The sequence below is a fragment of the Anabrus simplex genome, chromosome 2 (assembly GCF_040414725.1).
Source record: "Anabrus simplex isolate iqAnaSimp1 chromosome 2, ASM4041472v1, whole genome shotgun sequence".
NCBI lineage: Eukaryota > Metazoa > Arthropoda > Insecta > Orthoptera > Tettigoniidae > Anabrus > Anabrus simplex.
This window is the reverse complement of record NC_090266.1, coordinates 407972118-407988476: the sequence shown is the minus strand read 5'-3', so window position 1 is coordinate 407988476 and position 16359 is coordinate 407972118. Positions and strand designations below refer to the sequence as shown.

Genomic DNA, 16359 nt, shown 5'->3' with positions numbered 1-16359 from the left:
TTGTTCTATTGGAAGTTCTTTTGTCAATAATGGTGTTAGGAAATATTCCTGTACAATAAATTATTTTCCTTATAGTTTAAGCTCCAAATTTATTATTGCGGAACACAAAACTTGCCCGGCAGGTCTAGTCTTAGCGGGTTCTGGAAGCGGCTACGATTTATGCTGCTGATAACACTACCTGGGAGTGATCGAATGGAAATATCGGTTTACGCGGAGGGCAAGTTACACGCTACTTTACCCGTAGGTGGTAGAACCGGCCTTAAACTCGTATGTTCTTCCACCGTCAGAAATAAAACTTGTAAATACCAAATTATTAACAGCTCATAAAGGGAAGTTTTGCCTTCTATTCAGACATTGTGCAAAATATATATTCTATCTGACCATATGCATCTGGACACCCCTCTGTAATGGTAAACAAAATCCTAGATGTCGGGCTTCGAATCGCACTTACCGATATAAAAAGTTACAGAAGTGCCTGTGTTGTTATATTAACAGCAGAATTTTCATTTTCAAATGCCCTCATGTATAGGCCGAGAATTGAACTATGGCCACCTTAGTGACAAGCCAGTGACGAAACCGCCCAACTCTCACGCCCCCACTTCTGACTAATAGGAGAGTACAGTATGGAGGATTGTGCGTCTTCTTCTTTTCCTTCTTATTCTTCTGCTCCTACCTATTTCCCACAGCTGTGGGGTTGCGGGTGGGAACTGTGTCGCACACGTGGATTTGTCCCTATTTTATGGTCGCATGCCCTTCCTGACGCCAACCCTATCTGCAGGAATGTATTCACTATTATGTGTTTCTATGGTTGGTTGGTAGTGTGGTGTGCTGTCTGAATATGAAGAGGAGGTGTTGGGAAAATCACCCAATCCCCGAACCAGAAGAATTAATCAGACGCGATTAAAATCTCCGACCCAGCTGAGAATCAAACCGAAGCCCCAACGCTGATCATTAAGCGGAAGTGTAATCGTTATCTGTCCGAAATATTTCATATAGATGAGTGGACTAATGGGTAATATACAGAATATTGATGTAACACAAACTGTTACGCCGTGCTGCTAATCTGAGACTGAACATGGTATTGGAGGATCTCTTGAGAAACATATATATATATATATATATAACAATCGACGCTTCCTGAAAGACGCATAGGGAATGGCCATTAATTATGATCATCCCGAATGGTTTACCACAAGGAAGGAGATTGCTTTCGATCTAGATGTAGTGAACTGTTGTCACAGTGGCTGCTTATGCGAAGTGGTAAAGGGGTCCTTGGATCACCTGGAGTGATGTGGGTTCAATTCCCCGTCATGAAAACGCAAAATATAAGAAAGTGTATTTCCAGTTTTGGAGAGGAACATGGCCCTGAGGTTGACTCAACCTACACCACAAATAAGTGCCAGGGGCAAAGGTGGTTGGGAATAGAGTTAACTACGCTCATCTTATTTAGTGCCGAGGTTACAGATAGTGAAAGCCTTTACCTTCCACGTCCTGGTATTTATGGAGATGGCTTGCTTTGTGATCAACACAGTGACTCCTTCTTCATTCACTCTGCATGTGTGAGTTAAAAGTGTGCTCTGATCATTCTGTGAACATTGTCGATGCCCATTTTGTGAAAGTTAACTGCTGTCTTCTATACATTATCTTCCATCGTTCTCCTGTGGAAATTTTTTATATTAGCAGCTACTATTGTTGTGCATGCGATCTAGATCTTGTGTGGCGCTTTCAACGATGTCGACACTGTATTTTTCTGACCTTGAAGTGGGATGTGTTCCTCATTAATCACCTAGTTCCGAGACATGGAAAATTACAAGAAGAGTATTTCTACATTCTACCAGAAACTTACCCAAGATAAAACTTTGCAAAATGTTTCATAAATATGAGGGATGAACCAGGTTTGAATCACTCAGAGACGAAGAAGAAAAAGAGGAAGACGATCCATTGAAAATAACTTCACAGTACTTCCAACGACAAATTAACTTCTAAATTTCTCTAAGATTGACAGTTTACTGCGACATATGTAAATTCGTACCCCACGAATTTTCCATTACTACGTTTCATTGTTCATGACCAAAGTATATAATAGAACCAGCTGGTTCATATTTTGTGCAGTTGTGATCGAGCTTTCCATATAGGATTTTCACCACATAGGAACAGACCTATTTTATTTTGACAACGGAATCTAAAAAGAAGTGATTACCTGCCACCATTGTCGGCTGCAAACGGTGATGCTCCTGATGTCAGTAAGCTGGACAGAAGAACACTGTCCCCTCGCCAAGCAGCTAGCAATAACCCCGTTGTGTGACCATGCTGATGCTGCAGCACCAAGTCCCTGTTACCAATTTCCATTGAAGCCTCGAGCTCTTCTCCACCAGGCAATGCCCGCAGGCTTTGCAACACTTCGCTGGGATCCCAGATATCCTGATGAGGACGATTGTTTTCATCCATGACTCCCATGGCTGGGCTCTTCACGCCCTCTTCTGCTACGTTCTCCTCGCTGGAAATACTGTCCATCTCCGATTCCCCGCCAGGCTCTACCTCTGGTTCCTGGGAGAGGCTAGAATCTAACCAGCGTAACCGGGCCTGAAATAGAAGTAACTCATGAGAGAATTTGGCAAAATGTAGCTGGAAGTTCATTCACTTGTCTCATAGAAACTGTGAACTAAAATATGAGCATTGTTGATGTGTTCGTGATCCATTTTAGAGACTTCGAAAACTGAAGTAGTATCTTCTGTTCAAAATACCCAAACAATCTTATGTCTTACAAACTTACTGGAAAATGCGCTTATGGGTTATAATTTCAGCACTTCAGTAGCTCGTAAGATTCACTAACATCCAATCGTTGAAGATTTTCCTTTTAAAATATTGTAATGGAAGATATCACTAGTCTGACAGTTGATAAAGCAAATTTCTCTCTGGAAAGACCCAAATCGATCCTAAAATCTCCGATCAATTTAACCAAAGTTTTTAGAATAGGAATGAAGAGACATCGATCACCAAAAGCAAACAGCCCGAAAGCCTGCAAATTCCGAGGTAACGCGCGGTCAACGCAGCGAATACCCTCACCCGGTTTTCTCAACACTCATTCCGCCAGGTAGCTCCTCAGTTGTTTTCGCGTAGACTGAGTAGATCACGAACCAGCCCTCAGATCCAGGTAGATTTCTGTGACCTGGTCGGAAATCAAACCTGGACCCTCTGGGTAAGAGACAGGCACGTTAATCCTAGAACGCAGGACCATAGACCACTATTCTCCAGAACTACTGTTAATGGCAGTAGGACCTGTTGTCCAGATTTGAGATACCCATTTGAGCCGGGAGGAAGATCTATAGATCACTGGCCAGCATATTCCGGGCTCTGAGACGTCCTTCTTATGAGCAGCTGCGTTTCCTGCTCAGCAATCTCTACGTAGCCTACTGAGCGCGGCGTGGAGATTAAGTGAAAACAAGCCGAGTGGGTCGCTATCGATGTCCCCATCGCTCCTAAACTAAAAGCGCTGAACTGAATGGAACAGTGCATGCCCACCCAAGATGTGTCACTGTGTGGATGCTTGCCGCGATGTCAGCGAGACGGATTGTGCTCTGATTGGTTCAATCAAGGTCACCTTCCGCTCTTATTTGAATGTGTTGTCTTGCTGTTGAAGATAAGAATATTATGAAGAAAACAAGTTATGCGACACGCAACGATCCTGCAATATGGGACAAAATAAACAAGAATCATCACAACGTACGTTTTATTCAAAAGCAAATACATAAATAAAGTATAGCTTACGAGCTGGGAATTGCAGGTAGGTAAGTGCCAACTTTATTACTATGAATGGAAACATGAGAAAGTGCAAAAAGCATGCATTTTCAAGGGCTTACAATTACAGCGGAATACACTTCAGAAACCTGTAACGAGTCTCCACATAAACCGTGATTACACTCTCCTCTTCGCTTGTCTGGCAATGTTCTGTTAATGTTCTAGGAAAAAAGTTTCTGAAGCGCTTTGTACTGCATTATGCTCTCCTTGGACAACGACTGTTTGATGTGGCCATAGCAGGGGCGGATCCAGGAAGCAATATTACGGGGACGGGGACTTCGACCGTCAGCTCTAGGACGAATGGCTGTTTGGAAGGAGTAGGTGGTCGGGAAATACCCAAATAACTTATAATTGACCTTATTCTTTGAAAGTGTTTAAAAGTGCTTCTAGACACCAGAAAGTTAATCAGTTATTTAGTCAATCAGTGTGCTTTATTTGCAAATTATTATTATTATTATTATTATTATTATTATTATTATTATTATTATTATTATTATTATTATTATTATTATTATTATTATTATTATTATTATTATTTATTTTCCTTAAATTGTACATGTACAATTTAGGGGTGGTAGATGGAGAAAGGGCAAGCCCCACATACACGGAAGTGCCTCCATCTCCACATGTGTACATAAACTCTACTGAATATTTACATACAAACTTATGTAGACAATTTTAAATTTACATATTTACACTACAAACACTGTACCCTTAGAATAATAATTATCTTGATTTATCCTGAAAATATTAGAGTAAGAACACCCAGCCATTCATACTCTCACTCAGACCCCTGTATACACACTCATTCACAACCACTCACACACACGCACGCATACACATTCGCCCACATACACCTGTACTTGCACCCATCCTTCTTGCAATTCTAATTTATACAAGTTATATACATCACATATAGGTTTATATTTACATATACATTTTCTTTACTTCGCGGAGGAAGTGAGGAAGAGGAAGTAGCTTTACCTCAGATGGTATAAGGTTCCACGTACGAGCAGCCCTTGAGTAAAACCCATTTAAATATGAGGTTGTTCTAGCGAAGGGAGGGGCAAGAGTAACTCCTTGGCCTCTTTTAACAGAGCGGTAATTGAGCTGCAGGCGGTGGAAAGGGAAGAGGTGTGTGTTATCTGTCAGGGATTTCCTAAGGAAGGCTACATCTATTTGTGTACATAACGAGTTCACTGGTGGCAATGACCTGGCTGTGTTTAAGGGGATGTGTTTGTTAATTAAACGTTCTGCTCGTCGCTGGATACCTTCTAGTTTCCTCATATTTTCCGTTGTAGTTGGATGCCAGGAAGGAAGGCCATGTAATAGTATGGGCCGCACAAGGGAAATATAAGCCGTTCGTAGGGCTTTACTTCTTCCTCCCGAGAGACATCTACGGACGAAACCTAGCGCCCGGTATGCCTTACACCTCACTTCCTCCACGTGTTTATTCCATTTCAGATTGTCCGTAATGTGAATACCGAGCAGTCTGATGGAGTTAGAAGTCGGCAGTTGGATTCCACATAGAGTAGGTTGGTTCTGGAGTGGTTGTTTAGCTCTGCTTAGTCTTATATATTTACACTTCTTAATATTCATATACAATCTATTTACCTCACACCACAGAGCTATACTATCCAGATCCGATTGGAAATGTACAATATCATCACTGTTTTTCATGGCTCTGTAAATGACTGTGTCATCGGCATACTGCGCCATGGTCGAAATTACACAATCCGGTAAGTCGAGAGCATAAATCGTGTACAGGAGGGGCCCTATCACACTGCCCTGAATTACTCCAGAAGTAATTGTGGTTTGGTCTGATTTGGCTCCTCCGTACACAACACATTGCGTTCGACCCACCAAAAATGACCTCAACCATGACAGCAGTTTACCCTGAATGCCGTAGTTGCTAAGTTTTAACAGAAGTCTTTGATGTGACACCTGGTCAAAAGCTTTGCTCCAGTCCAGAGTCACACAGTCTATTTGTGAGACATCAGTCTGCTCCAAAGAGAACTGCCAGTCATCAATGACTTTTGTTAGAAGTGTTGTGCAGGATTTTCCCGGAATGAAGCCGTGCTGGTTTGAGTTCAGCAGGTTTCTCTCCTTGAGAAAATCCAACATACATTTAGCAACTAGACGTTCCATACATTTACAGACCCCTGATGTTATAGAAACTGGGCGGTAATCATCTACGTTTTCCTTATCTCCATCTTTGAAAACTGGCACTACGTTGGCTTCTTTCCACTCCAAAGGTACAGACCCGGTATTAATGGAATAGTTGAAGAGAGAGCACAGAGAGGGCGCCAAGGCGACTGCACAATTCTTGAGAATTCTTGCTGGCACTCGGTCCGGCCCGGTCGCGGCATGAGGTCTTGTTCAAAGAGGATAGAATAGAAGATAGAATAGAATAGAGATGAAACTCAATGATAAATTTCGGTTCCAAGCCACTTGGCGCTAGTAGTTTTAGTCTCTTTTCCGAGATAGCGCCACAATGTGCATTCTGGTGCAATACCTTAGAATTACTATCAACAGATAGCGCGGAGAACTAACATCTGGCGCAGTGACGCACATCCGGGTATGCTTACGGCTCCTCCCCCCTCCTTTCCCTGCCCCTCGCCCCCCCTCCCGCCAAACGGCGATAATAATGCAGTTCTACTACTTCCATGCCCAATACATTGTAATTCATATATTTTTATTTCCAAGTACTTACTACGTTGTAAATAATGATCTGATACCCCTAGTTCGTATGGCATACTATGTTACTGAGAACATAACCACACACCTCAAAGCAGCTGTAACTTCAAATGAATGATTGACACATTAACACAAAGCTGATATTATAACAAATAAGAAATCCCTTCGAAAGCAAGACAACAGAGCACACCATATGCAAGACAATGGGGTATCACATCAATATCCAAGTACCACATGAAAATAAAAATAACAGAATTAAATGCACTGAGACAGGAAATATATAGAACTACATTAATAGAACCATTCAGCTTTCAGCCCCTGATGTGCACTCAAACAGGAAATACAGGATTTCAGGAGGACTGGCGAAGATATATTTCAAATAAACAAGCACAAAGAACTAACATTTACATCAAAAGCACATGAGCACTTGGAATTCAAACAACACAAATACTGTAGCATCATGGGAACTATCGATTAAAATCGATATAAGTTCGAACAAGGTTAATCGATTGGGAAAAGTCGAATTCGATGCAATTAAGCAATATTATCTCCACAATACTTGACGTTTTATGACTAATTAATTTGTGAGAAGTGCCCACTGATTGAGGTTAGACTTGAAATACTTCACTTCGAGACAAACTGCCTTTAATTATTAACAACGCTCATTTCATGCTTACTTGCGTGCCATCTACAGAACGTGTATATAACTATTTACACGTTACGAATGACTTCCAGCGCCATCTAGAAAAAGAGACTGAAACTACCTGAAGTTAGCTACAGATTGGAACCAAAAGCCCTATTAGAGTTTCACCCCCCTAGTCTTGTTTTCAGAAGGCTCTCCTTTACTTCATTCGTTGAGAAATACAGGTTGGTTAGAGGGAAGAGAGGGGTAGATGTTGTCCTTGAATATAGCATGTTCTCTTCCTCAGTAGGGACGGATAAGTTACTTTTAAATTTCCTGTTGAAGGTGTCTGCAATTTCTTGTGGTGTGGAGACTGCCGTACCGTTATGTTTAAATACAGATGGAGCTCTGTTGCAACTTTACTTCTGAGAAGAGCCCAGAGTTCCTTGGAGTTGGCGTTGAGACTGTGGATGTAAGAATCGTAGGAATCTCTGATAGATTGTTTAGCCTTGTTCCTAGCCAGCCTGTATTTCTCCCACTCATAATCGGTTGGATTTCTTTTCCATTTCTGGTACAGGCGGTCCCTTCTTCGAATTTCTCGCACTATCTCCTTGGTAATCCATGGAGATTTCCGTCTGCTGGTTATATTTACTGTTGGTGTGGTTTCTTCTACGCATTGAAAGAAAATATTCTTCCAATCGTTCCATATCTTGTTTATGTCAGTACTGCCGCTGAAATCTGAGGTGAGAACGGGGAGGCGGTCGGATAGTAAAGTGGATAGATCGTTCCAGTTTGTTCGGGAAAAATTATAAACTGTTCTGGTATGGAGTTTGGGGGATGGTTTTATATGGGTCAGTGTTGCGAGGATTGCCTGATGGTCACAGAATCCAGGAATAGTATTAAGAGATTGGACGGACTAGTCCCAGTGGCAAATTTCAAGAAAAATAATAATCGAATTGCCTCAGTCACCATGTGCTGGCATATTGAGATGAGGATATGTAGGCTTCCTGCATGTCAGTTTCGACGTTCCGTTTTACACCGCCAGATCACAGTAGTGAATGAAAACTCTATAAGGTGGCCTGTGGCTGAGTGTTTAATTAATTTTGTGGGGCAGACACCAACAGAGATGTTCAACATGACGACACTGTACTTCATGGAGTGCCGAGGACTGTTCTTTCGTAGTCTTCAGAAAAACGATGCACCCGATCGGTGTGAGAAATGAGCGAGAGCAAATTACCCAATTTTTTACTATCAACACTGGGGCAATGGGGACAATGACTGGACGCAGCCGCGGATTGGCCACATCACTCAGTCTACGACTTTGCCTGTACCCAGTAGACAACGTGGAAAGGTGCGAAAGGCTGTGTCATTGGTGAAGAAAACAAGCTATTATACTATGGCACCACATACTCCTAAAATGGCACGACAGTTGTCGTCTCCGAGAGATTGTGAGATAACAGCCACTACGCAGACATCCGACTGCTTGATTGGCATCCGAGTTGTCACCGGTTCAAGAATAGTACACACCATCTCTTGTTATGCACCAAAGGTAGGATGCCCAATAGAGAAACAGGATGGATTTTGGACAGAACTGGAATCATACATCCACTCTATTGACGCCAGCGAATGTCTGTTCATCGGTAGAAACCTCAACAGCCATGCAGGCTGTTCGAGGGATTGTTTCGAATGAGTACATGGTGAGTTCGAATTTAGCGTGGATAATGAAGCTGCTGAACGGACCTTTAAATGTGACTTGGTATAATTAAATACGTTCTTCAAGAAACGCTTGTAACACATTATCACATATAGTAGTAGTCGTCGCAATTCGATTACTGGGTGGTGAAGAGGAAGTAATGACCCTAAATTGATACAATCAGACAACATCTCTTCTCGGCATAGGCTCCTGGATCATGGATTTCAGCTCCACCTTCGCCCACCTGTTCGACCTGTCACCGCCACAGAGCGCATCTAGTGGTAGAAGCTCCACAACAAAGCAACAACGCCATCTGTCCGCTCCTGAATAATATTGACCGCCTTGTGAAGGATAATGGAAGGTGTTCGTTGTATGATTTCAATTGAATGTGAAGGAAATAGTAGGAGTAACGATACCAGGAAAGCGGTTCGTTGACAAACATGTCTGGTGGTGGAATAACGAGGTCCAGTGCACAGTGGAATCCAAGAAGATCGCCAACAAGAACTGACACAGATCTGGTCCGCTATAGTGAACTCAAATCTGGCACCAAACGAAGAGTAGCAACCGATAAAGACAATTACTTTCGTGACCTCTATGGACGGTTAGATTAACTCGGACGATCACGAGATTCGTCATCGTGCCACTGAAGATATAGGTCATATCATCCAGATCAAGGACAAACGTGAACAGCTCATTCCAAACCCAGCGGATATACTTAGACGCTGACGTGAGCACGTTAATGAAATTTGTAATGATGACTTCCCACATTCAGCTATCCCCAGAACCCATCCACTATAGCCGGGATGGCGAACCTATGCCACGCGTGTCGCTGGGTGACACGCGAACACGATTTCGGTGGCACTCCACGTGAATATAATAATGTTTTTATATACGTCTTTTACTACATACAATACATATCTTATAGTGTTTCAAGTGTAAGAAATAAATATCGGAAATCTAAATATTAGTTCCATCTGGACGTGCACTGCTACACTCATAGGCCCGAAAGTCAAGTGAGATAACAGTGTCATTTTCTGGTGGTTTTGTATACGGACCTCGCAAACATGTTTTCGGTGCCGAAAGGAACAGCAACTTAACACAGGTAGTGACCAGATTTTTCAAGAACAATGGACAAGGGAATTCGGACTGATAGAAAGATGTGTTGCCTGTGTTCGAAAACAATTGTATCCCTCACATTTAATGTAAAGTGCCATTTCGGGACTAATCATCCAAACGTTTGTTCTATGCCAAATAAAGAAAGAAGAGAGTTCGTCTCACAAATTATCGAACATTAAACAAAACAAACAAGTTCTTTTGTATCATCTTTCCGGCCAAGGAATAGTATCAGTGCGGTTGTTTCACTGCATAGTACAGCGTGCATGGGAAACTACTTTCCGACAGTGAGTTCTCGAAATAAAATTTCTTATTGATGTTCAACGCATTATTTGAAAACTTTCTTAACAAACAACAGATAACTATCACAATGAAAGGAATGCCAACCAGCTGAACTGCTGTCAAGAATGAGTAAAGAAGTTTCGGAGCAATTGGAAACTAATTTGGATAACTCCCAGATGTATAGAGTATGTTTTGATGAAGGTATGGATGTGATCTTAGAAGTGAGGATAGCTGTTTTTTCTGTTTTCGTCGTGGAAGTGTGATGAGGTAGAAATTATTTAAATTGTTGAACACACGAATTACGACAACGTGGAAGCTAATGGAGGAAGTGAAGTCCATTGGCAATATTAGTATTTTTGATTGTTATTTGTTTTACGTCGCACCGACACAGATAGGTCTTATGGCGACAAATGAAATGGCGTATGGCTTTTAGTGCCTGGAGATCCCAGGACGGGTTCGGCTCGTGAGGTGCAGGTCTTTTGATTTGAAGCCCGTAGCCGACTTGCGCGTCGTGATGAGGAAGACAACACATACACCCAGCCCCCGTGCCAATGATTGTTAAATTTCCCGAACCTGCCGGAAATCGAACCCGGGACCCCTGTGACCAAAGGCCAGCACGACGATGGGATAGGAAAGGCTTACGAGTGGGAAGGAGGCCTTAACTGAGATAGAGCCTGGTGTGAAATCACGGGACTGACGACAGTGGGGCTCGAACCCACTATCTCCCGGATGCAAGCTCACAGCTGCGCGCGTCTAACCGCGCGGCCAACACACCCGGTAATAATATTTAATGACGAAGTATGTTACACTGGGAGGTAATTATTTATTTACAAATAATAATAAGTATTCTCAAAACTTACATATTTAAAATTGTATTTTTTTGTAGTATTTGCAAAATAAGACCACGGAACATATAATCAAATGTATTAACAAGATATAGATGAAATAAATAAATAAAAAGCAAGGACTTCTCCGTACAGGCCATGAAGGCCCTTGGAGCGGTGGAAGGTAAAGGCCTCCACTATCCGTAACCTCGGCACTTGTTGTGGTAAAGTGGTTAGCTCTATGCCCGGCCACCTTTGCCCCCAGGAATTAACCTGGTACTCACTTTTGGTGTAGGCTGAGTGAACCTCAGGGCCATGTGCACCTCCGGAAGTGGAAATCTTGTTTATTAAATTTTACGATTTCCTGACGGGGATTCAAACCCACGTCCTTCCGGGCGAACTGAGCAGAACCGAGCACGCCTTTACCGCCTCGTCCAGGCAGTCCCTAAATAAATAAATAAATAAATAAATAAATAAATAAATAAATAAATAAATAAATAAATAAATAAATAAATAAATAAATAAATAAATAAATAAATAAATAAATAAATAAATAAATAAATAAATAAATAAATAAATAAATAAATAAATAAATAAATAAATAACATTTTATGAAATATAATTGGGAATTTGGAAAAGAAGTCGCTGGGGTGGTGTTGAAGGTTGTAGCCATTCCTTAAAGGAAAATATCAACTGACACAGTCAAGAGGTGAGAATAATAAACCAGACTTAAAATGGCACACTTGTTGGAAAAAGGTTTGCCATCCCTGCACTATAGAGTGCAGTTCCACCCTTCACGCTATCCGCGTAATGTAAAGCAGCAAAAGCAACTAGAACTGATGACATCCCTGTTGAAGTTTGGAAGGGGATGGAACAATGTGGGACTGGATTTCTAGCAAAATTCTTCAACAAATGCATTGAAGACAATGACATACCATCCATCTGGAAAGGCGAGGGTGATGTTACTCTCTGCGCCAACAACCGCCCAATTCGTCTCTTCTGCCATAGCATGAAAATCTTTCAGGGGGTGATTGAGGCATACCTAGAAGCATCATTAATGTCTCATCAAACCAATGTGGTTTCGTTAAGGGCCACAGAACAACAGGTGCTGTCCGGTTGTTGGCAAGGAGGCACTGAAAAAAGAGAAAATCTGCCCATTTGGCCTTTCTAGATTTGAAAAGCATTTGACTGGACCCTCCATGAACTCACCTGGTATTCTATCCGTACCCACGGTGTCCCAGAACAAGATGCCTGTTGGGTTCAGCTCCTCTACTACAATTCTACAAGCTCTGTCCGCTGTGCAACTGGCTTCACAGCAGCATTTGACACTGGAGTGGGATTTCAATCTATCACCACTCCTGTACATCCTGTGCATGGACAGTGTAACCGAGGACCTGCAAACACACCGTCCATGGACCATTCTCTCTGCTCGTTAGCGACTAATGAAACAGGTATAATGAATTGCTTACCCAGTGGGAAACAAGGCCGGAAACATTTGGATTGCGGCTAAATCTCGGAATTACAGAATACCTAGAGTGCGGCACCTAGACAAATGTGACAATGTTGGTCGCCGGCATTCTATTACTGAAGACATCTGTATTCTGTTACCTTGGCTCCCGCATGACAGCTGACGATGACACACTTGTAGACGCTCGAGCACGAGTTAAAGCCGCATAATTGAGGTGGCGCCGGGCGATCTTTGTGGCCTCAAGATCCGGCTGCGTCTCAGATCCAACATATGCCGCACAGTCGTTCATCCAGTGATACTGTATGGGGTGGAAAATTTGCCGCAGACAAAGAGACACGCGCAGATCCTGCACGTAACGGAGATGCACATGATTAAATGGACGCTGGGAGTCACGTGATCATGCGAATAGTCCACACTAAGAACGAATAGGTCAGGAACACTCATAGAGTTGTCCCGATTCCCGACAAAATGAGAGGCAAGACTGAGGTAGTATGGTCACTTGGCCAAAGCCGACCAAAACCAATCGCGAAGCGAGCTCTTAAACTCAATCCAGATGGAAAACGGTCTCGAGGCCGACCTGAAAATCGGTGGACGTACTGTCTGTGGGAGGACATGGGAGCTGCAGGTGTTCATCCAGCGGAAGCTGGAGACCGGGAAGAATGGAGGGCGAAATGCAAGAAGGCAGACCCCACATAAGACGGGAACAATGCCAGGAAGAAGATGAAAAAAAATCGACTACCTCTGCTGTTTTGAACTCGCGATCTCAGACTCCGGTGGCGGACAATCTACCACTCATCTAGCGAAGTACCGGGTCAGGTGAGGAGGTCTCAACTACATCAAGGAAGAGGAACGTGCTGGCTGGGGAGGCTTGTCGCCAGGTTTGAACCCAGGGCTAACGATGTCTAACCGTTTTAGACCCGAAAGGACCTCCAGAATATAATCGACATACATTGTGAAATTTGAAACATCAAATCACAACTCATAATTAAATTAAATGAATGCCCAGCGCCATGGCTAAATAGTTACCATGCTCGCCATACGTCGGAGGGCGCCCGGGTTTTATTCCCGGACAGGTAAATGATTTTAACCTTCATTTATTAATTATTTGGCTCAGGGGCCGGGTGTTTGTACCGTCTTCAATATTAGAATTCATCTTAGGTAGGACTCCGTCCTCACAGAGGTGCAGGTCACCTACAGGGCGCCTATTCGAAAGACCTGCAGCAGGCCTATCCGGAGTCACACGCCTTTACCACACTCATGTTCATAAACAACAGAACACCTTGAAAGACTAGAGATAGAAAGTTCATATTCACAGGACATGTTCATTAGTATGTTCTGCAGAAATGGTTAGCTTTTCAGTCACTTAGGTTCAGCATGTGTCCTGTTGCCTAGCAGCACTGGGTCCTCCATGGGCACTGATAACTTGTTCCATGCGTGATGGCATCGACGCGTATAAGGCGCGAATTGCATCCTGGGATTTAGCCGTCCATTCTGCAATCACCATGTTCCACAGTTCATCTTTGGTGGTTGGTATTGAGTTACAGCGCCGCACCAGTCGTTTCACCATATCCCACACATTTTCGATTGGCGACAAGTCCGGTGATCGGGCGGGCCAGGGCAACAGTCTGACATCCTGTGACAACAAGAAGGCAAGTGTTCGTGCAGCAAAATGTGGTCGCGCATTGTCAAGCTGAAGTATGGCGTCTGGGGTGTCGTGCAGAAAGGGTATGACTACGGGGCACAGGAAGTCATTCACGTAGGTCAACCTGGTCACAGTAGCCCTAGACACGCACCAACTGCGATTTATGTTCGTACCCAATAGCACCCCACACCATAAGGCCTTGAGTTTGCGCTGTATGTCTTGTACGAATGCAGTCAATGTGATGCTTCTCCCCCTGTATGCGGCGAATCAAAATTCGGCCATTATTTTCAAACAAGCAGAACCTGGATTCGTCTGAAAACACTATATGCTGCCATTCCTGTCCCCAGTGATGTTCATACTCCATTGTAGTCTAGCACATTTATGCACATTAGTCAAAGGTAGGCGGAGAAGTGGACGACGTGCCGGTAACCCAGACCGTAATAAACGGCGACGGACTGTCACTCCTGATAGTGTACGATGTGTTATACTGTTCCACTGTTGCGCCAGGGCCGAGGACGACGCAGATCTGTCCTGCTATGCCATTTGTATGAGGTGTCGATCTTCTCGGGTGATGGTCTGGGTGGTGGGACCGGATCCATCTCGTCGTGTTCTACGCCCTTCTGTGAACCATTCTGTATACACCCGTTGCACTTCCGACACACTTCGTCCCTCAGAGCAGCAATTTCCCGGATGGATGCATCATGTTCTTTCATAACAATAATGCGCCCTCTTTCAAACTCACACTTTTGACGGTACGGTTCTCGCATACGTCTACGAGACATCCTGCGCCTCTGCTCAAGTTTCACTTATCCATTACCTTCGGTTTATAGCGACGACGAAAACCGCAGGTACATTTTACCAGTCGGTGGTGGTGCGCCGATGTCCGACTCATTGGCTGAATGGTCAGCGTTGAGGCCTTCGGTTCAGAGGGTCCCGGGTTCGATTCCCGGCCGGGTCGGGGATTTTAATCGTCTCTGATTAATTCTTCTAGCCCGGGGACTGGGTGTTTGTGTTTGTCCCAACACTTTCCTCTTCATATTCACACAACACAACACACTACACTACCAACCACCCCAGAAACACGCAATAGTGATTACATCCCTTCATATAAGGTTGGCGTCAGGAAGGGCATCCGGCCGTAAAACAGGGCCAAATCCACATACATACATACATACATACATACATACATACATACATACATACATTCATATATGTGTGTGACAGAGTTCGCACCCGCGACCCCACAAGTGTGGGATAAGCGGTAGAAAAAGAAAGAAGGAAAGAAGAAAGGTGGTGGTGCGCTGATATATCGATGTGGACCTTGAACCTGAGGGCCGACATGTTTCAAATCCTAATAGTTTCTTCAGAACATGCTAATGCACATGTCCTGTGAATATGAACTTCCTATCTCTAGTCTTTCAAGGTTTTCTTGTTTTTATGAATATGAGTGAATTATTCATAATTAAGACCTGGCCTTCTTCAATAATATTAATCGGAATTGCTACTGTTAGTAGGTCTTAAAATTTAAACGTATGAAACAAAAATAATATGTTCGAAAGTTAGTAAAAATTTCCTTCGTGTATGAAAACCTACAAAAATGTTTCGGATTATTTCAAAAACGTTTAAATTTTTGACAGCACCCTGGAAAATTTTGTATTTGCAAAAAACAGACATATGTGAATTTTAATCTATAATCTGTATTCAGTATTGTGCCGTATAAGCCATTTAGAGTCTCAAGCATAAGGAAATTTAAAAAACATAATGGAAACAAATAATAAAAACAGGCGAGCTTGCAGTGTTACGAGATTCTAAATCATGTGATCATTAAGTCACGGAACCAATAGTTACAGTATATGTGGAATCCAAACCAAAGAGACGTTATTGTCCGTTTCGAAAATCTCACATGCCCCTGCTTTCGAGAGAAGGTGGGTTTGAGCCTCACCGTCGGCACCCCTAAAATGGTTTCCCGTGGTTTCCCATGTAGCACGGTCTATACCTTCCCAGTATTGACTCTCTCCTCTCCCATCATCGGCAAAAACTGCAGTTGTTAGTGCGACGTTACTCACGCAGTAAAAATAGTTTCGCATTTACTGCAATCCGTGGTCACTTTGGTAAGAAGTAAACGCTAGGAATAAGCTGTCATTCCCCAGAAACAAGAAATACCGTAGGGGCGTCGCAAGGGAAGAACGAGGAGGGAGATCAGTGGGGGCTATAAGGACT

General features: G+C 43.1%; 1 protein-coding gene across 4 annotated transcripts in view; it reads right to left on the bottom strand.

Annotated features, from left to right (window-relative positions):
• LOC137496881 (transient receptor potential channel pyrexia-like) overlaps window positions 1-16359 on the bottom strand; it is a 297631-nt gene that overhangs the window by 40477 nt on the left and 240795 nt on the right. For all 4 annotated transcript variants that reach the window (XM_067140820.2, XM_068226188.1, XM_067140821.2 and 1 more), the window contains one exon: window positions 2201-2583. In XM_067140820.2, the coding sequence (XP_066996921.2) occupies window positions 2201-2583 (383 nt within the window). The remainder of the gene's footprint in view (window positions 1-2200; window positions 2584-16359) is intronic.